General features: G+C 40.5%; 2 protein-coding genes across 4 annotated transcripts in view; both read left to right on the top strand.

Annotated features, from left to right (window-relative positions):
• Positions 1–26,439, top strand: part of psmd2 (proteasome 26S subunit ubiquitin receptor, non-ATPase 2) — a 266,709-nt gene that overhangs the window by 132,845 nt on the left and 107,425 nt on the right. The window lies entirely within an intron of this gene.
• On the top strand, positions 239–26,410 carry acsl3a (acyl-CoA synthetase long chain family member 3a). 3 transcript variants are annotated; one of them, XM_052078907.1, is made up of 15 exons: positions 239–411; positions 6,571–6,930; positions 8,378–8,555; positions 12,714–12,823; positions 13,090–13,228; positions 15,487–15,637; positions 15,898–16,021; positions 17,454–17,525; positions 20,198–20,337; positions 21,040–21,212; positions 21,647–21,721; positions 22,577–22,765; positions 23,216–23,330; positions 24,795–24,952; positions 25,032–26,410. In XM_052078907.1, exons 2-15 carry the CDS (start codon positions 6,616–6,618, stop codon positions 25,187–25,189), a joined length of 2,097 nt encoding a protein of 698 aa, XP_051934867.1. In that variant the 5' UTR covers positions 239–411; positions 6,571–6,615; the 3' UTR covers positions 25,190–26,410. The 3 variants fall into 3 exon arrangements, with proteins under 3 accessions (XP_051934867.1, XP_051934868.1, XP_051934869.1); XM_052078908.1 differs by lacking the exon at positions 239–411 and adding an exon at positions 5,304–5,401; XM_052078909.1 differs by lacking the exon at positions 239–411 and adding an exon at positions 6,285–6,376.

Raw genomic sequence — 26,439 nt, 5'->3', positions numbered from 1 at the left:
AGGACAAAAAGGAAAAACTGGGTGGCAAATGTAAATGAAAACCAGTTATGTGAAGACGAATGTGGTACATTTAAGCTTGCAAATTATTGCAAAACTCAAAACTGGGTTGACATGTGAATTAAAATACTTGTTTAATATTGAAGGGGGCTCAGATCATGCCTTTTGGCTCGGGTGACCGTAGGTAACCCGTGCATTCCTCCGGTCCTCCTTGCTGTCAATTCTCCGGTCTTCCTTTCTCTCATCCAGCCCGGCCCTCAGTCAAACGCACCACTTCTCCAAGTCCAATCATAGCACGACGAAAGTCGTTCCCCGCCCCTACCCGTTCAGCAACGACGCGAAATAATTTCATGCGTGCTGCTGCTTGACGGGAAAAGCCAGGAACAGAGACCGCAACAACTGCCACAGTAAAAGGTGAGTTTTGTGTTGCTTATTTATCCCCAGATGTGCGTTCAACTGCAGGTGTATCAAGTAGCTGAGAAATGTTCATGCTCTCCTGCAGCCTCCCGTTTACCTGCCCGGTATCTTGTTATTGACTCTGTCTTTGGGCTATGATTTCAAGTAAAAATAATTTAAGACAGAAAAAAAACTATACGTCTACATTCATAAATAGCCTCTCTCACACGCACATCTAACATTGCTTAAATTGAGACGTTTTCATCTTAAAAAGAGAAACAGGTGACAAGCTTTTGCTTGCTATAAACTGTTTTGATTTTTGAGAAGTACTGTACTACTTCCTGGGTGCTGAGTAATGTGAATGGCATCAGGTTGGACACCAGGATGGCGACCCCTGTTTTATAGTATTTTCTTCAGTACTGTACACACACTCCTTCGAGTTCTAAATTGACACATTTCTACAATTGTGCAATGTATTAGAGAGGTTTCGCGACGTTTGCCTTCATCATGATGCTATGGTCCGCTTTGGTATTGAAGTACCAACAGATCAAAGAGATAAATTTACTGTACCCAAAGACAGACACAAGTAAGTTCGCAGAAAATGACCACAGACCATATCTGAGAGGCCCATATCTTTAATGACAACGTTGGTGTTCAATTGTACATTTTGGGCATCAAGGAATGTAATCAAATAGGGTTTAACTTAAAAAAACAAAAACAAATGAGGAGTGGAGTAAAATAGGCAGTTGCTCATTGAAATTAATGCCCAAAAAAGTCAATTTACTAGTTTCCATCGCTCCAGCCATCTCTCCATTCATCCATCTTCTCATCTGGGGTCTATCTCACTTCTAGTCACTGTGACAGTCATCGTTACCTCAGCGCTATTCTAATTTTTATGCTGATCTTTAAATTCTTTGAGTTGTTTTATTACATTTTGATTCAATTCATGTTGGGTCCTTGAAGCCCTGCAGTTCTTGCACTGATTTTCCCTCTTATGACAGCTTTCAGAACATCCCACAAAATAGTTGGATTCACTTCTCCTTTATCATTTTCTTCCCTATATCTGGTTATATCCTCTATTTATTGCACTCATTCTTTATTATTCAGTAACCTTACATTCAACCTCCAAATAGTGATTTTTCCTCAACTGGTCACCTTCACTGTCATACGGCACTGTAGTCTGACAAGTCTGGGACACATATCTTACATTTTTCCACTCTGTGTTTATCCACTATCTCCATAAAAACCTAGTCTATTCTAGCCTAATTTGAATGTGGGTGTGTGTAGTGTCTCAATAGCATTTGCTTATCCCACATCCATTTATAATCCCAAATTGCTTTAGTTATGTGTTCATGTACCTGGATATATGGGTCAGAGATTTCTTTGTATCTGTGATGTCTGAGCCATGGTTACATCCCCTCCACAGCTCAGCATCCCATCCATTTCCACGGCTATATAACCCCCCCACCCCCCAAAAAAATGTTCTCTTCACCGTCTGGTGGAGCATATGCATTGATTAATGTCACATTTTCAACATACCTCCTTTATGTATCGTTTGTGTGACAGAGTCGAAATAAGATAAGATAAGAAAACCTTTATTAGTCTCGCAGTGAAGAAATTCCAAATTCACAGCAGCAAAGTTATAAAAGGAAGAAGTAGAACAACAAAATATAGGAGCTGCTGAAAAGGCAGCCACTCTCGCGGCGCCATTTTGAAGTCAAAATAACAAAAATAACACAACACATAGGACACAGACAGTCATTCAGTCTTCACCACTTTTCTGCATACTCTTTGTTGTAAGCTACCGAATGAATTGCATTTTTTTGGTGTTCTTGTGATTTAAGGTGAGTTTCTTGTAGAAAAATGACTTGAATCTCCTCCTTTCTTAATTTTGTCTACAACCCCCCCCCCTTTTTTCCCAGGTTGTTCATACCATTAACATTTAATGACACCATTGTAATGGCTCTGTGTTGTGCTATAATTCACACAAAAACATCATTTTGTACTCAACTTGAATACCACAACCGCTCCAGTCATGGACCCTTAAAATCATCATCACTTGTCCCATCTTTATGGCACCCCTGACCATATAAACATTTTTAAAATTTTGTTTTCCCAAAGGCTGTGATATACGTTAGAGTGAGTAGCGAGAGAGTGTGTGTGAGAGAGAGACAGAGAGAAAGAGAGAGAGAGAGATTATTTATTATTATAGATAATTCATTGCTCTCGATGTCGCTCATTCACCCTAATGCACACTTTATTTTGACAACCATTAGGATTCTGGGGACGAATTGCAATTTGTCCTTTTTTGCCACTATAACCCCCATTTTCTCATTTCTGGAGACTTGCTGAATGGGTAATGGCCCAGTGATGCAAAAAAACACCACAGTCACACAATAGGAAACAGTATTCCCTCACACTCGCAAACACACTTGCTTGCACACCACGTTATCGAGACTATGTCACAATATTTCTCATTAATCCATTAAGAGGGTGTATAAAGCCAGCCATTGAATGAGCGCATTTTGCACACTGAGGGTTTTTCACAAAAGACAAGAGATTAGGGTCAAACTTTCATTATAATCGTATGGTGCAATTTTGTGTTTTGACCTTTAGTCAAGCAGCTTGTTTGTCTTAAATCAGCCACATATTTAGCATTTCTACTCTGGTTGGTGAAGTGGCTAAACCTATCCTGTTCAAATGGCAGTTTTTTTGCGATATAAAAAAAAGATTAGCATAAATCATTTCATACTGTTTCCACCATTAATGTGACCTCAATTTTCTACAATGCGCGCATGCTAACCATTCAAAGTGTCTCTCACAAACGACAAATAAATCTAAGTCCTAATGGGTTTTCCCTGATATTTTTATTTTATATTTTTTGTTTATAGATGAAGCCATAAGGTTTTGTGTTAACGCTGACTGCCATTTTTGAATTGTCCATCATTTCTTCCACCTTGTCTCGGCTTCCAGGAACGGCTAATGAAAAACAGCACGATGCTGCCCCCACCATGCATAAGTGTGGGTATGGTGTTCATTTGGTGATAAGCAATGTTACGTTAGCGCCAAACTTCCGAATTATGGCCCAAAAGATTCAACCTTGGTTTCATTGTACCATAACACATTTTCCCCACATTTGTTTTGAGAATGACACACGGTGAGGACAGCATAATGCTTCAAACATGTCATGACAGGTTTATTTGGGGTCAATCAGTGTGCGCTGTCTTCCATTTAACACGAGTGAATTTAATTGGTTAATTCTAAACAGAGCTTCATTCCATGTATGAGAGCCTGTGCACATTTGCAAATAGAAATGGAAAACTGCAGCTAAAATTGACAGCTAAAATTACATGTGCAAACTGTTCTGACATGATGCCTTTTTGAGCATCAGCAGTTGTTCCGTTGGTTGAGTATGATAAAAAGGAATCATATACCAGTATATGTGTGCTACTCACTAAAAATTGGGCAAATTTGGCTTTTGGTGAAATTGAATCAGGATGAGCCTAAAATGCATTCAAACCTTTACAGGTGAACTTAATGTGACCTTCGATATGCTTAGCACCTGTTGTATATGTATATATACATGTGTAAATATGTATGTATATATCTATATGTAAATGTGTGTGTGTTGTGTACATATACACACAAATATATATCAAATAATTTAAGGATACAAGGTCGTAATAAATAATGAGACCAGTCATACTTGTTTACAGCTATTGTAAATGGCTTGACCACTTAAAGGTAAACACAATCGGCAAACATCGGCCATTTGGCCAATTATTTTGGTCAATTTTTGAAGGGCCATAATAGGCTGATTTTTCAGACACGTGGCTCAACGGCCCACCTCATTCCCCGCTAGTCAATATACTTGTTTGGCTTTGTTTATTTTTGTTTTGTGTTTTTGTTTTTTGTTTTGTAGGTGCAGTACTTAAAAGCAGATGTGTGACACTCACATGCGAACCAAACTGTTTAAATCTGTTTCAAAAGCCGTTCCACCCTGTTTTGTTTGTGTGTTCATCTGAGTTTGTGCCAACACTCGCTGCGAGCAGACTGACTGACAGAAGAGGCACTTAAGCAGCGCGAGTGAATGTTGATGACGGATATTAAAAACACTCATGGTAAAGACAATTTATCGAGTGCCCAAAAACTATTTTGTCCATTTTTTTTCTCATTGAGAAATACGTCTCTAATTAATGCAAATACGTGTTAGATCAGGCGTGTTTTCCTTTTAGGGATGCATTCATGAAAATGCAAACGTTGAAGAGCCTCTTAAAAACTCTTCAACTTATATTTATTAAACATGGGAAAATTAGTTCAGCAAGTAATCACATATTGTTTATATGTCCGAGTTATTTTGAAAATTGTTATATAACAGCTTTCTGTTCTAGGAAAAAAAAATTTAAAGATTGTTTTTAAGATTTTGAGTGGCCAACAGCCCTGTATCGCCCTAGAAGAGCTTTCTATCGACTAGATTTACAGTATGTGAACCAATTTTTATTACTAGGAGTAGCACTTTTTTTTTGATACCGTCCTTCTCACTCTGCCCACCTCCACCAATTTTTTTTCAACGAGGCTTGTGGGCCATGTCTTAAATGTCATTTTTAGTATATTCTGTGGGCCACTGAAAAATGAATGGCGGGCCGCAAATGGCCCCAGTGCTGCAGTGTGGACACTAATGTTTTAGACAATGCTTGTTGTAAGTTCCATTCTCAAGAAATGTGCTTCTTCATTCTTCAGTGATCAGATTAATCTGCAAGTAGTCGGCATATTTTGAAGGTGCACTTTCATGCAGCAGATGTCTTTGCGATACAGTGCTTTTGTGACAGGGCGGGGGGTGATGTTACCATAGCAGCACTTTTATGACCACTTGTCTGAGCAACATGCATGAAAGCCGCAGCATAACATTTATTGTTACCGGTAATTACAGTACTTGTAGCTAAGATATCTCTTTTCTTAGCAGTGGACAGCTCCCACCGGCTGAAAGACCTAACCCATCGTATTTGTGGTGAGGGTGTTTGTTATTGTTGAAAACAAATGACAGGACACACATTTTTCATCATTAAGGAAAGTTATAGCAGCTGTTTCATCCTCCGACCACTCTCTGAATTATACAGGGTCGGGCAAAATGATCTGACACATTTGGAGGTTAAATAAAAGGAAAATAGAGTAAAGAAACTTTTTTTCCCAAAAAGTACATATAATGCCATTCTGTTTCATTATGTTTTAAAAATTAAGTGGAGTTCCGGCGGTGTGAGGGCGGCCGGGTGATTTTCGTTTCAATGCAGATCCAGTAGTTCTGAAGTTGGTAACCCATAACAACATCGTGTTTTGAGCTGTAATGCTATAATGTCTACCAAGATTGAAGTGCAAACGGAACACTCGTTGTGTTGCTTTTACAGATTTGTTTGTTTTGATAAACGTTTCCACAATCAAAAGCGCGATGCTCACCAGTCCCAACTCATGGCAGCAACTGAAAAAGAAACAAAGCAAAATGGAATTATATGAAAAAAAATTGCATTATATGTACTTTTCGAAAATAAAAACACATTTTTGTTTCTTTACTTTATTTGCCTATTATTTAACCTACAAATGTGTCAGATCATTTTGCCTGACCCTGTATATGCTCACTTGCTTGACCTGGCAGTCCACATTGCTGACCGAGGTTTTCCTCTTTGGATTTAGGTGTCCTTGAGTTCTTAGAAATGCGGCCACAAATAAAATGTATTTTATTATTATTATTATTATTATTATTACAGTATCTGAAACGCTCAATTCAAAAGCTCTTTAAAGTCTTTTTTTCATTGTCATTGTAGAGCTTTGTCTTGTCACTCCTTTCATGTCTTTGTTAGCCTATATTGATTGTTTTAGTTGAAGGCATAATGCACTTTATTCCTCATGAGGATGCAAGGTGGAAGTACCGGTACTGGGAAATACCAAGTAGACCCTTTCTCATGTTTTTGCTGAATCCTGCAAAAAAAAGGTACGAGTCATTGTGAAGTTGACTTTTTGCAATAAGCTCAGCCTCACAGAATATATAGCGGCATGAGCCCAGGGTCATGAACAGGAAGGAAATATAATTTTACATTTTGAGTTATTTAGAGAATATAAGGAATGGCTGTTGTTTTGGTATGTATTAATTGTCACATTTTTCACATTAATTGTCTAATTTTCTAGGATTGGCCTGCACCGACTCTTGAGCTGCAATACATCTAAACCAAGATGAAACAAAAAGATCTGAACCCCGTACTACTGCTCGCCTTCCACCTGATGGTGTCAATTTACTCTTTCTTCACCTTCGTCCCCTACTACATTTTCACTTGGATGCTTTATGGATCTGAGTGGGACCATGCTGTAAGAAAAAAGCATAATCCAGTTCCAGGAAAACTGGTGAGATTGCTGTACCCTGGACTGGACACCCTGCCTAAGGTCTTTGAATATGTAGCTATGAGATTCCCCCACAGAGAATGCCTCGGCACAAGAGAGTTGATCAGTGAGGAAGATGAGCTCCAGAGCAACGGCAAGAAGTTCAGTAAGGTAAGTCTCGTGGAATGAATCTAATTGTTGTACACTTTCAAAGCGATGCGTGATACTAAGCCTTACAGTATCTTATTTTAAAATAGGAATAAATATTGTGGAATACTGTTATGTCTACTTAAAAACATATAGATATTTGTTTTGAGTTTTGATACTTACTGTAAATGCACACTTCCCTTAAAAATGAAGTGCATTATGAATGCAATTCGACAGAATTAGTGGGCATTTTTAAGCTTGGTCGATATATGGTTATATGGTTATGGTTATAAAATCTTATATACAGTATATACTTTTTTATATATATACAATAACAATCGTTTTTTTTTAAGTAAAGAGACAACCGTTTAACAAAGAAAGCAGTCCAGACATCCATTTATGGTCATTTTAAAAGTTCCCAAGTTGTTGCAAGATTCGGCAAGGTGACATTGCAACTGAGTAAGCAAACTTAACTCTTAAAGAGCACGACTGCTGTCATCTGATCGAGTCTTTGAAAAACGTGTTGCCGTGTTCACACAACACTCACACATTTTAGTGTTTACACTCCGCGGAAGACGTTGCAGGAGTCATTCTGTGCTTAATATGCACTACTCCTAATCAACCGTTAGAGGCCGCTGTTGACCCAACAACTTGAGTTGAAGGTTTGTGTTTCGACTTCACGAGGATAAGCGTTGTACAGGAAATGGATGGATGGACGTCATATCATCCCAGAGATGCGATTAAGTCACATATGTCATGAGTCTCACGTCTCAACCGTGAAGTCTCAAAAATCAGACGAGTCATTTGATTTATAAGCGCCTTTCAAGACACCCATGGACACTTTACAATAACAAAAAAAAAAACGCAAAACAATACGGGTTGAGCTGTCAAGCAAGTTGACTGGGTCGTTATGGGATAAAATAAATCAAGTCAAAGAATCTTGCTCTGTCAAAACAAAAATCAGAAATGTGCCAATATGCACTAGTATTGATACTGTATTTTTATTTGTTCGCTGTATTAACACATTCACAATCACTTTTGTTTTATTTCATGGCTCCAAAGCCAGTCTTCAATTTATTTTACTGTCGTTTCAATTAAATTTATGGCATAACCAAGATAAATATTTGTTCATATTTGACCAGCTCTCTGTTGTTATGGGACTAAACTGTGTTTGTTGTCTTTGTGGGTGTGTTATCGTGACAGATGAAATTAAATGTTGTCTCTTGAGTTGCAAATCTCGTGACATGTAAAGTGTTAGAATGTTCTATTTGTTTGGAATCACTTGTAATGAACCAATCTGCCATCTTTACCTATCCCTTGATTATTGAGTGGAATTATTAAAGCCTTCCACCCTGACCTGTCCCCCTCCTCTCCTTTGTGTTTCTAAGCATTATGCTTCATCACAATTGAACGTGTACATCTTTGTCTCTTTTTTGTCTCATTTTTCACACTACCTGTCTTGCTCCTGCAGGTTGTTCTTGGCAAGTACCACTGGCTCTCCTATAAGGAGGCCCTCTCTGCAGCATCCCAGTTTGGTTATGGTCTGGCAGCGCTGGGGCAGAAGCCAAAACACAACATTGCCATCTTCTGTGAGACGCGGGCTGAATGGATGCTCGCTGCAATGGGATGCTTCATGCAGAATTTCACACGTAAGTTGTTGTGAATTTTACTTTGCAAAAGGCAACAAGTTGCTTTGGTGTTTGGATGACTTGATTGTTTTATGAACACGAGGACAGAAGTGAACAGAATACTCTTAGCCCCTTAAGATTCGACTCAGCATGACTTAGATTTGTTCTTGATTTTACTGTTTGGTGCTTTCTACCGCCTTTTATTACCGATTTGTCTTACTGTTTATTGTACATGTTAAATTGCTCGATGTACACCACTTTGTATGCAGCGATGGCTGTTTGAAAGTGCTCTATAAATAGTGTTGACTTGACTTGACTTAAGTTTGGAATCGGGCAGTATTTATAGAGCACTGTATTTAAAGGTGCTTACATTTTCAAACTTGTGGTCTTTTCTCAAAATGTTTAGAATTGGATACCACCCCTAATAATAAAAATATCTTGATGAGTAAATGAGTTAGACATAACATTACAAAACTGTCGCTCTATGCTTTCAAATTAGATTCTTGAAAGAGTAACATCCCACCTTGTATTTTGTGAAGGATTTTCCCACGTAGTATGTTTCACAAATTTCTGAAATTAATATCTATTTAGGGTGGCCCGGTGGTCCAGTGGTTAGCGTGTCAACCTCACAGTGCAGAGGTTGTGGGTTTGATCCTTGTTCTGGCCTTCTTGTGTGGATTTTGCATGTTCTCCCTGGCCCTGCGTGGGTTTTCTCCGGGTAGTCCGGTTTTCCTCCCGCATTCCAAAAACATGCATGGCAGGCTGATTGAACACTCGAAATTGCCCCTCGCTGTGATTGTGAGCGGAAATGGTTGTTCGTCTATTAGGGATGTGAATCTCAGCACTGAGGACGATTCGATACACATCTCGATGCACTACCAGCGATGCGATACTTAAACGATACATGGAATTTTCTGGCGACACGATGTGATACGACGCGATACACATTTAGTTCAAATCAATGCGATCCGATACGATACAGTGCAATTTTTTGTGATATTGTGCAATTAAACATGATGCAAATACGCAAAAAGATGGAATTCAGTATGGTATTGCAAAAAGTAGACCACTTTATTCCTTATAAACAGTAGAACGTGTAAAACAACTTATTTAAGCCCTTTCACAATTGGGTTTTGTGCAAAGAAAATGTAAACAATTTGGCACCTGAGACTCACAGCTGTTGCTGTAGTGTAAACACAAACAGACTACTCACTGAGTGTCTTATATGAAATATCCATCTCCATAGGACAGAAAAAAAATACAATTGAAACAATGTGGCAGTCACAGCCTCAAAGCTGCTGTGTGTATTGTAGCGTACACAGACCAGTCTCACTGAGTGTCAAAATGAAATGTCCAAAAGAGTCATCCATATATAGTTTTTCCTTGCACGGTCACAGTGAGCTGCAAGGGGACCCCCAAAATAAGAGCCAATTTTTTTCTGATCCTGACCTGGTTTGCCAAGAGTTTCTCCGGTGTCCAATGAGGAACTGGACGGGGAGGTGGGGGAGGGGGCGGGAAACTTGTCGGTGATGTGGTGCCATCGTTTTAAGTGGTCTGCATATTCGTGGTGCTGCCGTTGTATGGCTTCGTAGTGCGACATTCTTTGCAAATTACGGAGCTTTTCTCAATCTTTCCGTCTTTCTTTTCGAAGCCGTAGTATTACCAAACATAAGATCTGAATGTTGCGGAAGCATTAAATACAGTAGTTTCCTCGCTGCTGCTTCCGCAAACTTCCATAGTGTTTCGCTAATTGTGTACTGGACTGTATGTGACGCACGGCTACCGTCCGTATTCAACACAAAACGCAAAACAATGATGGTGCATTCAGTGCGCCTAGGAAAGGGCAGATAGGTGACCTTTAACATGAATAAAACGGCGCTTGAATCGGATTTTACCGATACCCACCAATGCATCGTGAAGAATCTCGATTTCACCCGTCAATCGCGTCGTACCCAGTGAATGAGCCGATGCACTCGCATCGCGCACGTGCGCATCGATGTATCGATTAATATTGATTATTTTCAACACCCTTATCGTCTATGTGTGCCTTGTGATTCACTGGCAACCATTTCTGGGTGTCCCCCGCCTACTGCCCGGAAACAGCTGGGATAGGTTCCAATACGCCCGCGACCCTCCTGAGGATAAAGCGGATTATTAGATGACGGATGGAAGTAACGAGCTGTGTTTCATTATTGTTTTATAAATGCATTTCATGAACACTGCTTTATCTTACAATATCATATGTCAAGGGAGTCCGCCTTTTTTTTTTTTTTGCTCGCATTTTTCATGTTTCCATGATTTGCACCCTAACTTCAATTCCCATGTGTTTCGTAGCGCTTGCAAATTTAATCTTTGTTGTTTTTGTTGTTGTTGTTGAAACTATTTCCTACCAAACTCTCAAGAGATTATGTTAGCGTGCGTGCGTGCGTCCGTGCGTGTGCGTTCCCATCTTGTAATTTTATGCGTGCGAGCAAATGACAAAGACAGAATAAGGTCAATTTGTCCCTTCTGTTGGAACGTTACATAATTAACCATGCAGTGGTCCCCATTTGGCTGCCATAAATCCAGTTTATTTTGTGATGGAAACATGCTCTTTTATTACATACATGGATGTCACTTGCACTGAAGCGATGGTAACAATTTAACACATCATTCTGTGATTACCGGTATAACATCTGTTCTGTATTCGGCACTGTAGTAGTTCCTGAAATTTGTGAATTTGTGAAGGTTTTAACCTAATCTCCATCAGATAGTTTTAAAATATTCACATTTGTTGCACTTTAACCACTCAGCACATCTTTACTCTTTAATTGCTGTTGAAAATAGTTTTTATTTATTTAAGAATTCCCGGCTGCACTTTAATAGATTCTCTAATTCGTTGTCATTCTCTTTGAAGGCTCCTTCATTTTCTTCTGCGCTCTTTAGTTTATGCTCCATTAAACTGTCACACTGAAAATATGTTGCAAGGACAAGCCAGAAAGCATCTTTAGAGAGCATCTTTCTCACTTACGCACACAAACACTTCTTCGCCAGTGGAAAGTGAACATGTCGAGTGGAGTTAAAGGTTGGAGAGGGCGCGAGGGAGGAAGAAACGGCAGGGAGGAAAGAGAGAGGCAAACAAGTGAAGGCTAATGGCGTCATAGTCGGTTTGAGTGAGTCTACGTGAGCATCTGATGTTGACAGAGCCATCAAGGAGTCAGCCAAAGGCCCCCAGTGAACTCAAGTGTGCGAGTTTGTGTCTCTGTGCGTGCGTGCACTCGTCACGATACAGTGGATGTTTGTTCCAAGTGATGGAAATGTCATTAGACTGCATTATCTTGTGAATTGCATGACTAAAAATGCGATCAAATTGTCGCAAGTAGCGTCATTATTTACTCACTGCGTTCAGAAAAGCGCACGCTGATTTTCATTCACGGCTAATTAAGTTGATGAAATGCGACATTGAAGTCACACGAATTTGAAGACAACCTCACAATGAGAAGAACTCCCATTGCCTTCACAAATAAAAGTCCCACACATCCAGACTTGTGTCGAGATCTCACGGCTGGAGGTGTCATGGCCTCATACACAATGTCACACAGCAGGAAATGTTATTGTTGCTCCATGACGCAAGACTGCGATGTCATCAAGCGCTGTCGCTTAAATCTCAGTGTCAGCCTCAGGGCTCGCTCTCTCTCTCTCTCTCTCTTTCTCTCTCTCTCTCTCTCTCTCTCTCTCTCTCTCTCTCTCTCTCTCTCTCTCTCCCCCCCCCCCTCTCTCCCTCCCTCCCTCCCTCCCTCCCTCGTTGCTATCCCTATGAATATTGTGTATCATTTTCAATATCAAAGTAACTGGGCCATTTGACTGTTTTCGTGTGTGTGTGTATGTAGATAGATGTGTGTATGCAGCACAATAGTCGGACATTATGGAGACGATTATGGTGTTCCACACGACTCTAGTTGATTGATTCTACTTCTTACTTTCATAACTTTGCTGCTGTGAATTGTGAATTTCTCCATTGTGAGACTAATAAAGGTTTTCTTCTTCTTCTTCTTCTTCTAAATCACTCACTTTGTTTCCATATAGAAAGATCTAAAAAAAGAAGGAGGAATGGAATAGAATACAGATTGTTGGTTGATAGCAAATGTTCTATTGAACATGTTTTGTTCTTGAATTTTTTTTGTTGTAATCTGTTGGCAGTGGCCACCTTCTATTCAACTCTGGGGGGCCCGGCCATCGCTCAGGGACTGAATGAGACAGAAGTTACGCACATCATCACCAGTACGAAGCTTCTGGAAACCAGACTCAAGGTAAGAAACAGCAAACAGCAGCGCCATCACCACACATCCAGGCAACGTATTGGTAGTGTAGTGCAGGACACAAACAAAATGCCCCCATGAAATGTAATCGTTAAGCGAGTTTTACTTTTTTGTCTACTGTATACGGGCCCCTTTACAGCAAAAATGAATTCCCCCATTTACCTGGAGATGACATCTTCTCATGCATCATTCTCGTAACCCTGTTCAGAATACAATATAATCGCAACCATCTGTGAAACCGCAACCATCTGTGAAAGCCTATTCTAGTTAAAGTTCCAAAGCTGCACTGCATCATCATAGTGGACAACACTCCAACCTCATGGCCCGACTACCCCAGTGGCATAAGCATCCACAACATGGCCGATGTGCAGAGACTGGGCGCCATACCGGAAAAGGGTAAGAAGCCGGGTTGAACTCTTTGCTTGTGATACAATATTTATTTGTCGTGTCAATTCCCTATTCATTCATTCATTCATTCATTCATTCATTCATCATCCTAACCGCTTGATCCTCACTAGGGTCGCGGGGGGGGTGCTGGAGCCTATCCCAGCTGTCTCCGGGCAGTAGGCGGGGGACACCCTGAATCGGTTGCCAGCCAATCGCAGGGCACACAGAGACGAACAACCACCCACGCTCACACTCACACCTAGGGACAATTTAGAACGTCCAATCAGCCTGCCATGCATATTTTTGGAATGTGGGAGGAAACCGGAGCACCCGGAGAAAACCCACGCAGGCCCGGGGAGAACATGCAAACTCCACACAGGGAGGCCGGAGCTGGAATCGAACCCGGTACCTCTGCACTGTGAAGCCGACGTGCTAACCACTGGACTACCGGGCCGCCCTCCCTATTCATATATCTGGTTACAACACCGGCATCTCTCCTGCACTCCCATTTTTCTTTTATTTTTAGACGGTTGACACTAATCCGAGTTTAGTTCCCTTCACAGATGCACTTTGCAATTCCACCAAGGAACAACTGCCTTAATTAAACCCCATCCACACATCGCTTAGGAGTAATGCCTAATCATACCACAAGCATGCCCTACAGCAGTAATGTAATCATAGTGTCAGATATCCCTCGCACACTATTACAGTCTTGCATGTGTATAACTTTTGGAACTTATGTTGCCTTTGCTTAGTACAGTTTTCTCAATTGTGGGCCTTCAAAGTGCTCATATAGCTTCTGGGTATTTCTTATTATATCTATTACTTATGTACATATACCGTATTGGCCCGAATATAATACAGTGTTTTTTGAATTGAAATAAGACAAATAAGAATAAGAAAAAGTGGGGGTCGTCTTATATTTGGGGTCTAGACATTATACCCATTCTCGACGCTAGATGGCGCCAGAAATCATTGAAGCGAATGCTGAACTTGACTCCCAGGCAAAGTGAACCCCTGTCACGAAGAATAAAAATAAAAATAGTGGTAGCACGAAGAAAAAAAATAGTGGTTAGAAAGAAAATATAAGAAAATAATAGAAGAGATCACAGAAAATGGAGAAACGTAGCGACAATCGGGAGAAAAAAGTGGGTCTAAGATTGGCCAGGTTAACCGGCAGCTGAGGAGAAAATATGATGTAATTTACATTTAAAAAAACAGAAGCCATTCATTTACGAATGTGATTGCACTTTAGTTTACATATTTAAATGTTCAGATTTGAATGAGGCAAAATAACATGCTTTTTCTCTCAAATATATTGTCATTTGTTTCAGATGTACTGTAATTATTTTCTGTATAAAAATTAATTTGGTATTCAAAAAGTTTTTTTTTTTTCAAACTAGAGTCTTGAAAAAGAGGGGGTCGTCTTATAATCAGGGCCGTCTTATATTTGGGCCAATACGGTACTTTTAAGAAGATATCCTTTATTTGTCCCACACTGGGGAGTGTGTAAAATGGGGGATGAGTTTGCTGTGCACTGCTATCTGTCCCAATTGGTCATGTGAATTTAGACGTGTATACACATCTGTGTCAGATTACGAGCTATGTGGATGGTTAAGGAAAAACATGCACCTTCTTGCCTTTTTTTTTTAAATATTTTTTTTGGGTAGGAATTGCATTGACTTTCCACTCTTATGCTCATATAAAATGGAGAATGGTAGCATTTAGATCTAGCTGTATAGAGATTGCCGGAGTTAGATTCAGTAAATGTGGATGGAGCACACAGGATGGGAGTGCACTTATGTTTACACTCTGGACTGTTAACTTCACATGACATCAATTTTAGAGCACTAACGCCTACATGTCAGTCTGAGAAAAAGGAGGCGACCTCTCTGTCTTTCATCTGGCTTTTTATGGCCAGCTGTGCTTTTGAATACTTTTGCTTTGTATGTCAAACTGCAATCTAAGTGGAGATGATCTACAAGAATCAGAAGACTAATTAATTCGCTTTTCTACATCCCATAATATCGACATGCTTCGACCACTTGTCATCCTTGCATATGTTTCTTATTGCTGATTACGTCCATCCTGGCATATTTGACAAGTAAATAGGAAATACAAAGGCCTGTTGTTTTCAGCATCCTTAGTTAAAATAAGATCTCAAAATCAGGATTTACGACTTCCTACGACGGGCTTCAACACCGATTGTTTTGATAAAATGCTTATCAACAGTCCTTTAGAATATCATGATGTTGCTTTTATTTCAGCAATTTGTGAGCAAAATCAACCAATAGCTTCCGACATCGCGGTCATCATGTACACAAGTGGATCCACAGGTCATCCCAAAGGCGCCATGATCTCCCACAGCAACATCATTGCTGCCATCATTGGATTGGCTGAACGAATACCGAACTTGAGGTGCACAGTTTTATATCCTGTTATATCATGTTTGGGTTCAATACAGTCTTAGTCCCATAACCCATTCTGATACCTTGTAATGTTTGACTGCGGATTATACTCATACCCTGGTAAATACTGCACCTGGAAATGAAATGAAATCAAATTTTGATCTCCTGTGTCAAACCCAAATTATTTTAGTCTTCCGAAAATGTCTCACTGATCCATTAAGTTATGGCGTGTGTTTTTAACAAACTGACCAAATTGGCCTATGTTTACAGTGAGGAAGACACTTACATTGGATACCTTCCTCTGGCCCATGTACTGGAGCTCAGTGCCGAGCTTGTGTGCCTTGCTCACGGTTGTAGGATTGGCTATTCTTCACCTCTGACTCTGGCTGACCAGGTATGCTCATTTGACACAAATCACGTCATTTTATTTTTTTTAGTGCGAATGTTAAGAAAAGAGAAAAAAAACATTAATAAAAGATATCTGATGCTTATTTGCTGCAACGTGACATGAAAGATAAGCTTAGTTCATATGCTCACTTTACAATCAAAGGACGAGAAGGTTGAAGACAATTGGCCGGCCACTCACTTTCTGGAACTGCAAGTGGGCCTGGTGTCCACTTTAAAACAAAAACAAATTGCACTGCTGTGAGGTCAGAGTCAGTGATGTACGAGACGGGCCCGGCTCACCATCGCTGATCTAGTCCATCCCATAGGTCAGAGGTGTCAAAATGGTTTTTTGGGGGTTTTTTACAGGCCACGTGGTAGTTGTGGTTTCCCTCACATGGCCGTTATGACTGTGAAACCATATAAATGTGGAACAAACAGTCAAAGTATAACAAATGGCCATGAACTAGTTTTGAAATCAAAAGTCACGTAAAAGAGTTTGTTGAACTATATTGAAAAGGAGTTTGCTAACAACAACGAAAAATGATTGCAACGTTATTAAAAGTCAAGACAATTTGTCATTTTGGTTCAAATTAGAGCAGAAAACAGAAAGCACACACACAGATGATTTGTTTCAGTGGGCCACCTAAAATCATGTAGCGGGCTGGATCTGGCTGCAGGGCCTTGAGTTTAAAACCTGTGCCATACTATGTGGCCTCATCCAACTATGAGGTTGCTTTGATGTGTTCCCACGAACAAATAAGACGCCTTTCTGAGATAAAGAATAAAAATTTGGGGTGAGCTTCAAGTGTGTTGCTAAACCCCTTCATTTAATCACAAGATATACGAAGAAGGCCAGCACGGTGATCAACTGGTCAGCGTGTCGGCCTCACAGTGCAGAGGTGCTAGGTTCGATTCCGGCTCCGGCCTTCCTGTGTGGAGTTTGCATTTTCTTCCCGTGCCTGTGTTTTCTCCGGGTACTCCGGTTTCCTCCTACATTCCAAAAACATGCTTAGCAGGCTGATTGAACACTCTAAATTGTCCATAGGTGTGATTGTGCGCACGGATGTTTGTTTGTCTCTGTGTGATTGTTTAGCAACCAGTTCAGGGTGTATCCTGCCTATTGCCCGGACACAGCTGGGATAGACTGCAGCACCCCCCGCAACCCTCGTGAGGAAAAGCGGATCAGAAAATGGATGGAGGAATGGATGCAGTTATAAAGAAATGTGTCACAAAAATAATGTCCATAGTAAAATATGTACTGTTTAAAGGACTGCCATAGCTGGCTGCAAATTCAGCAGCACAACAGATCTTAGCAGGAATTTGCATGAAAACAATGTCATGCTCAAACCTGGCAGCCTCCTTCATCATGCTGGCATGTTCATTCATGTGCGTTTGGAATGCTTAACGTATGTCCTTTTTATTTTTTCTTGCACTCACAGTCAGCTAAGATCATGAAAGGCACCAAGGGAGACGTCACCATCCTGCAGCCCACTTTAATGGCAGCTGTCCCTGTAAGTGCACAACAACTTGTGTTATGCTGTGTATTACAGGCAAGCCTGAAATATTGCCATGTTACCAGTCAGCCAATCTTCAATGTTTGTCTGGGGGTCCGGGTGTATTAGAGTTGCAGAATGAACAGACATTTCTGACAGATTTTACAAGCACAATTACGCAAGTTGTTATATTTGGACCCAGTGATTAAGTCAAGTCAAGTCAGCTTTTATTGTCAAATATATGTGTAACATAAAGCACAGATGAAATTACGTTCCTCTCTCAACCACAGTGCATTGAACACACACACAGCTAATATTTACATTAAAAAGACATAAATATATAAATGTTTTAAATAAAAATAAATCAACAAATAGCAACAACAGACAACCAATGGCACTTGTGATTATTGTATATTTGTAGTTACTCGTTTTAAGTGCAATAATCAGATGTCAGATGCTTGGGGAGGGACACTGATTGTGGCAGGAGGCAGGGGTAGACGGGGAAAGGGGAGTGCGGTTCAGGACTCTTCCTGTAATTCTGTTTTCCACATACAGTACTCTTACTTAAAATTGCCCGTGAAGCAGATGGTATATTCCTAGTATCTGATTCCAACCGGAATTATTCTATGTAGCCAGTATGTGTTCAGTTCTATCATCAGTGACCACACGAATGTGAGTGTAAATAGTTGTCTTTGAGAAAGATGTGTAATTTCAATAACATTTCTACACATAGGCAAGTTGCAGGCAACATGATTTTCCCCACTGTATTCTTTCTGCCTCAGCACACTCATATATACAACAAACCCTCCCAGCCCCCATCTCCCAGTGGTCGCAGAGCAAAGGGCAGAGGCCCCCAGTCTCTGGAACCATTCACAGCTGTGAACAGAACGTGAGAAAGCCCCATGTGGTCATCCCCACGAAATGCACTCTTGCTCACACGCGCCCTCACGAAGACTCATTCAAATTTGTTTGCTGTGAAATGACAACGTGCTGCTGCACGAAATTTGCACACACTTCCTCTCCCATTACTTTGCATGCAAGCTAGACATACTACCCAGGGATGGGCAACTTAAATGAATGGAGGGGGCTATAATAGTTTTTCATCAGTGTTATTTATATTATATTTTTCATCCAGCCTTCAACGAGTGTTTGAACGTTCAAAAATAACCATCTTCCATGATTTATGTATTTTTGCAAAGGGCTGCCATGCATAATAGTTATAATTCAAACATGTCTCAAAACTGCTGATCAACAAACCTACATTTAGTGCAAGAACTTACTTCATGTATTGTTTTTTTGTTTGTTTGTTTTTTCACAAAAATGATTTCAACTCAAAATATTCATGTTATTTAGGTACCACATATGTTTGCACTGCATGTCATTCGAAATCTGGGGGGGAAAAAAATATATATATATATATATATCAGCCCTACTCACATTGTATAAATCCAAATCCAATGTAGTTGGGATGTTTTGTTAAACATGAATAAACACAGAAGCCATTGACTGTAGGTCTGAGCTCATCTGAGATGAACTGATGCAAAGAGGAAAAGTGCAGTCGATTTGGGACCAGTCCGCGGGCACCCCTGCTCTAAATTGTCCCTAGGTGTGAGTGTGGATAGTTGTTCGGCTACGTGTGCCATGCGATTGGTGGGCAACCGCTTCAGGGTGTTCCCCGCCTACTACCCGAAGACAGCTGGGATAGGATCTAGCATGGCCGTGACCCTCATGAGGATAAGCAGATTAGAAAATAGATGGACAAAAGTCCCAACTTGGAATTGGGTTTGTAATATAGGGCAGTATAAGATCCAATACAAGCGCAATTAAGCCATGTCTGCCATCTAGGGGGGTGATGATGATTTTACAATTTAAAACTACGCAGTGGACCCCGGCTAGTCGTTGGGGATGGGTACCAGGTCGGCCCGCGAAGAGCGAAAATCCGCGTTATATTGACACCCGTTGACATACACTGGAATTTTGATTTTACTTGTTTGAAAATTCTTCAAAATACACTGATAAATCCCCAATATACATGTACCTTGGAAAGTGGCATATTTTTCGCCCCTTCAAAATGAAAAACAAACAAAAGAAAAAGAAAAAAATCTGCTGCTGTCAAATTGTGAGTATGCAGCGGTCCACTGTATTCAAGGAAATGTGGTTACAATTCCCCTGGCCTCCACCCAAAATATTTCTTTTTTGTTTTTGTTTTGTTTGTTATTATGGTATATGGTTTCTAATGGTGCTTACGTTTACCCGACACGTGCTTGTTTGCAACGTTTCTTTAGACCCGCTGGCTGCTTATTGCCAGTCCATGAAATAACCCGTAAGGACCAGTTGTTTTGGGCTTGTCTAATCAGGGGGGGTCAAACTCATTTTTTGTCGCGGGCCATTTCGTAGTTACGGCTTCCATCGGAGGGCCGGTACAAAATCTCAACGTTATTTATTACCCATGACAATTTGACATTCAGGGATGGATTTCATCAAGAATCATGATCGTAGACACGCAGGAATTGCTCCCGTGGGCCACATAAAATGACATGGGGGGGGCGGATTTGGCCCCCCGGCCTTGACTTTGACACCTGTGGTCTAAGGGTATACTTTTTCTGTATTGTCACACTAGCTCATGGTTATAACTCATCACATCTCTGTTTTTCCTTTCTCAACCGCATCCATACACTGCTTGACAACAGGAGATCATGGATCGCCTTTACAAGAATGTGATGGCCAAGGTTGAGGAGATGAACTGCGTCCAGCAAACGCTCTTCACTCTTGCCTACAAATACAAATTGGATCAGCTCAACAAAGGTTACAGCACGCCTCTGTGTGACAAGTATGTATGAGTTTCTTGAGAAGCACGGCGGTCTAATCACACAGGCCAACAAATTAAAAAATGTTTTTGAATCAGAGATGCAAATAAACTTTTCGAGATTTTTTTTGGCGCTGATTCTGAATCTACCCTCAATTTTTCGAGGGCACGTCAGATTTACATCAGAAGAATAATATGTGAAAGTCATATTAATGTCGATGAAGTAAATTCAGCAACAGATGGGATTTTTTTTTGTAAACGTCATAGCGATGAATTTCAATGAATGGTAAAATCCGTATTGCGCAAGTTTTTTGAGTCTAGGTCAAACTTAAAAACAAAAAACTGAAAACCTCAAAAACCTAATGTGCTAGAAAAAACCCTAATATTGTTTAAATCAACGTCAAAAATAAGTTAAGTGACACAAATTTGCTAATGACGGTTTAATTGTTGACCAATGTACTGTATACTCTCACTGGTTGCTTCACAGCATTTGATACAAGTGCAGCATGAAATATTCTGAGAGCCATGTTAAAAATTCTCCCTCGACAAGGGTATTAATGCTCATTTTTACCCGACACGTGCTTGTTTGCAACGTTTTAGAACTGCATTGTGTCATATTAAGATGTTACCAAATAAAAAAAGTATCACAGTACATTTATTGTCAACACACGATATATGCATTTAGTGTGTTGTATGTGTTTACATTTTTTTTCTCTAACCATCTAGGTTAGTCTTCAGCAAAATCCGTGCTCTTCTGGGAGGTCGCGTACGAGTGTTATTTTCGGGTGGAGCCCCACTCTCCGCTGATACCCAACGCTTCATGAATGTGTGTTTCTGCTGCCCTGTGGGTCAGGGATACGGCCTGACAGAAACCTGTGGAGCTGGAAGCATTAGCCAGGGTAAGCAAAATAAAAATTGCATGCTGTGAAGCTGACTATATAACAACAGGTCAACCATACACACTAAAAAAATTAATATTTTGAATGCACGACTAATGAAAACAAATGACACTTTTCCCCAGTTGACACTGCATATCGGCAAAATATTGATATTGTGCTCAGTGACAAAGCAAATTTCCCAAAAATGTGTCAGACAGTTGTGAGTCATATCTTTTCGAATGTCTTCCTTTCTAACTTATTTTGAAATCACAGTTTGAAATCTGACTAACTTCCCAGACAGTCAGTAACCACAAACCAGCGTGCAGGCCACTGGCTTGGACATTCCTCTGGGATGGGGCTACCATAGGGCCAGCGGGTCATGTCGCCATGGTATTCAAACTTGTTACGTGATGCGAGTGCGCTTTCTGATCGTGTGTGTATCTTATCTGTTTCAGTGTGGGATTACAGCACTGGGCGAGTGGGAAGCCCACTAGTGTGCTGTGAGATCAAGCTCAAAGACTGGGTGGAGGGTGAGTGAGACTCTGTTGGTCAGAAAATCCCCCATCGTCCCCAGCCCAGGACTAGCCGACACGCACATCCACAGTGTCGTTGTCCTTTCTTCCGTCTCACATGGAATACACGAAAATTGTGGTCAGAAGTTACCAAGCTCTCCAAATGGTAATAAAGCGGAATCCCCCAAACTCAAATGCCGTGGGGGTCAAACAACTTGGATTTGACCAATTAAAAAAAAAAAGTCTCTACAAAAGGTTCCAGATTGAACTGTCCAGAGGTTCAATGTATCATTGGGTGACAGTTGTTAAAATATAAAATGTTGCACACCATCCGTGGTAAAGGTTTAATATTTGCAACAGAAAAAGAATTAGTTGGACATAGCCAAGGGGCACAGAACAACTCGCGTTTGACTTTTGGGGTTCCGCTTGAAAAGGAAGGGCAATATTAGGACATCATTGATTATTCATGTTTCTTTCGAGGATGACTGTATAACCTGCATTTTTCCTACAAAAACATTTTCTCGCAATCACTTTGCCGATCCACGCCGTATTCCAAAAGTCGACCGTAAAATGTGGGCCTCTGAGAGAAATGGAATTTATACCTTGTAAGAAACCCCTTGAACCTTAATTCTTCTCATTTCTGTGGAAAATGCAACACATTTTATGGAAGGTATCATAATAGTCTTGCTTAGTATTAATACCAGAAATTAAAATAAAGATCAGTGTGCGGCTCACGCGCTTCAAGGGTAGAATTTAATTTTTTTCATACCGGTATGTTGTTGTTGTTTATTTCGAGTTTCGAGTTCGAGTTTGTTAGTTTATTTTTGTTTATTTCATTCACAATTTTGGTTAATATCGATATTGTGATCTCAGGGGGCTACCTTAACATTGACAAGCCATACCCACGAGGAGAGATTCTCATCGGAGGACCCAACGTAACAATGGGTTATTATAAGAACAGGGGTGACCAAAGTGATTTCTTTGTGGATGAGAGCGGCCAGCGATGGTTCTGCACTGGAGACATTGGAGAGTTTCATGAAGACGGATGCCTCAAGATCATTGGTGAGATGAACTGAACGTAAAAGGCGAACTACATGTTTTTTTTTTCAAGTTGACCTCAGTGGTTAATGAGTCATTTTCCTTCATTTTTTTATTGAAAACCACAGTGTCAAATCAGACAAACTTGCCTCGTGCAACTGCTGGTTGGAATAAGATTTACATGATATGTCTCACCTTTAACAGACTCGAGGGAACTGATTTTATTTGTCATCTACTGTATGTACAGTGGAAGCTTGATTTAACGGATCTGGACACAAAATAGTGCACAGAAGACTCAAAGCTCCCCTTTGGACAGTACTTGTCAAAGTCTGTTGGTTCCAGAATTGGCTGCAAATTGAAAAAGGATTTGATAAGGACTAATGGAGTGATAATGGGCGTTTTCCGCATGTCACAAAGCGGAGTTATACACGCCAGCCTCATTGCACATGGAATGACACTATGTCTTTCTTCCAGATCGTAAGAAAGACCTTGTGAAGCTGCAGATAGGGGAATATGTCCCTTTAGGAAAAGTGGAAGCTACGTTGAAGAATTGTCCTCTAGTTGACAACATCTGTGCCTATGCTAAAAGGTGAGTTGTGGTGCATCGGTTGTACGAACACGCACAACATATGTTGGCTGCTGCGCAAGAAGCACGCATTCAAAGATATTGAGTCATGCTTTTCTGGTATTCAGTAGTTTATGTGTCACCGGGGTTTCGACAATGAGGGACAACATAGTTTGCTCACTTGAAAAAGGTGTTTCTTCCACCAAAAAGTGCTCTGTCTTAAATTGTTAAACACACCTAGATCTGAATGCCATGAAATGAAAGTGGGAATTCCAAACTGTTGTCCCATATTCATCTTTTGATCTAAAACCCAAATGTCATTAGTATACAACAACAACAAAGACCTAGTTTTTGTTGTTACTTTTGGGGTGGACTGTAAGTGCCACAGGCTTGACTGGTGACCAGTCCAGGGTGTATCTAGCCTCTTTCCCGAAGTTAGCTGGGCAAGGCTCCAGTTACCTGCGACCATGTAAAGCAGGGGTGTCAAAGTTAACTTTTGTCGCGAGCCACATTATAATTAACATTTCCCATGGAGGGCCGCGATGGCCGAAACTGTATAAAGAGGTCAAGAATAACGTTTTATTCAATTATTGTTTAAGTAACTGTAATGAGGGGTTTGGTGACAAGAAAATGCCGACAGTATCCCTCTGATTTATTACAAATGAGAAATTGCCATTTTGGTACAGATTTTAGCAATCATCGTAGAAGTTGACATGTTTGATATGGGCCACATAAAATGAGGTGGTGGGCCAGATCTGGCCCCCGGGCCTTGAGTTTGATACCGGTGTTCTAAAGACTATCAGCAGTATCGAAAGGTCCCAAGTGGGCCGTGCAAGATCATCAAGTGTGACGTGGGAAGTCTTCCATCCATCCAGCATCCGATCTGCTTATCCTCGCATACCGGCGGCGCCTATGCCACCTATCTCCAATTCTCCTAATTTGGTCTATGACGATTTTATTAACTACCAATAATATAATTTTTTTTCTTCTCTCTATGCCACTGATGTCTAGTGACAGGCAAAATGCAATTGCAAATACAGTACTCTTTTCACAGGATGGTAATTCAAAAACTGTTACATTTTGGTGACAGTTTTGCATGGTTGGGCGCTATGGGATCATTTTGCATTTAACCCTGGAGAACCCAAGAACCCTTTTCTTCTTTGGAAAATGGTGAATTTTACATTAGATGACTCCTATATGTTTTTCGAATATTTAATGCTTTAATCCTAATTTAGGATTCGGGTCAAATTTGACCCTTGGGATTTAAGGGGAGCATTTGAGTAGCAGAATTTTGGGGGCCAAATTTGACGCCATGGGTTCTCTAGGGTTAAAATATGTCTCTGTGTCTTGTAAAGTCATTGTGTGAATTTATTATATTTTGGAAAGTGCTTTGTTAGAGCTACAACTGTTATGGAAGCACTATATGATTAAAGATGTATTGTATTTAAATGGACTGTTGTCTTTCTTTGACTTCTTCTCCTGCTGCAGTGATAAGACATACGTGATTGCCTTCGTGGTGCCCAACCAGAAGCACCTGCAAGCGCTAGCTGACCAATATGGCGTCAGCGGCACCCTGGAGGAACTTTGCAAGGACCAGGTGATGGAAGAACTGGTGCTCAAGGTCATCACAGAGGCTGCTGTGGCAGGTAGGAAGACTCATGAACCAGAAACGCTCTTTTTCTCCCAAGGTGTGTTATGCTAATATGTGTCTACGTCTTCATTCAGCTCAACTCGTGAGCTTTGAGATTCCTCGCAAGATCCACCTGAGTCCAGACCCGTGGACCTCTGATATGGGACTTGTGACCGATGCATTCAAGCTCAAGCGAAGGGAGCTGGAAATGCATTACCGGAATGAGATTGCAAGGATGTACGATGGGGAGTGATGTCATGGACCACGACAGTCCATGTGCAAAGCAGAAATATGCAAAGTTCCAAAATACGTGGGTTTTGTTTTACCTTTGGACTCTTACCAGGCCCCACTTCGGTTGCTCCTACTTGAATTTGAAGCTGAATTTAAGCAGAATGATTACATACTACCTGCAGACATGAAGTTTCCAGAAAGTGTTAACGATTTGTCTGCTGCTGCCTTTTCCTTTCTTGTCTGTGTGTACGACCTTGGTGTCAAGTGTTTTATTGTTTCAGTTGGGACTTATGAAACAAGACTGCGCTGTGCTAAAACGTTGCTGTCTGGTGAACTCGTTTTGAGTTCCACGGCAAACAGATTTCCATTGCATTTGATTGCACGCTTTTATTTTTGTCACAGAATTGTTGATTCATCCTTTTTGAAATCTCTCCATTATTTTTAATTTTGTCTGTCCTGCAGGTCAGGAGACGCTTTGGTTTTTTGGCCTGAATATTGATCTAAAATGTTAAAATTCGATGACGGTGTTATCAAGCATGTTTAGCACATTGATTCCAAAGGTACTGAATAATTGCACGTTAAAACTGAGCATTTCCTAAACTGTTTTCATAGCACATTGTTAGGATTGTGTATGAAGTACACTGCTTTGAGATTATTTCAAAGTAGGAAACCGAATGGGCTGTTTAGTCTGCTCAGCTATTGTACCAAAACGGAGCGTACTTTTCAGTGTTCTGATCACACACTCAGAAAGTCATTTATTTATGTTTCTTCCAGTGGTCTGTAATCAGTGTCATTTTGATGAACAGTGCTAACGCGAAAATGTCTAATTCCGAGCCAAGAAAGACATTTGATTACAGAAAATGTCAGAAGGAAGAAACACTTTTGCTCACGTGACTTTCAAGGCATGGCCTTTTCTTTTTTTAAGACAAAAATGACTCCAGTGTATCTAAGCTATAGACAGTCTGAGAATTCTGAGACTTGGCTTTAACCACTACATGTAGGGACCATGATAACGTTTTTATAACCTTTGGTTGGGGTTTTCTTTCTTTGAAGGTGTGCTTGAGGGTGAAATGAAATGTCAGTTAAAATTACAATCTCTCAATATCACGTGTCATTATAATGTGTCATTATAATGTGCCATTATAAATGGAGACGTCACTCGCAACAATGATTTGTATTTAATTTATGAGTTCCTTTTTTCTTTGTAAAAATCAAAAGGAAATAAATTTCTGTTCTCTGTAAAGTGCTCCAGACTAATAAGATTATGAGAAT

Source organism: Hippocampus zosterae, chromosome 10 (genome assembly GCF_025434085.1).
Source record: "Hippocampus zosterae strain Florida chromosome 10, ASM2543408v3, whole genome shotgun sequence".
In the NCBI taxonomy this organism is placed as follows: domain Eukaryota; kingdom Metazoa; phylum Chordata; class Actinopteri; order Syngnathiformes; family Syngnathidae; genus Hippocampus; species Hippocampus zosterae.
The sequence above is the reverse complement of the archived record's forward strand: the minus strand, read 5'-3'. Positions and strand labels throughout refer to the sequence as shown.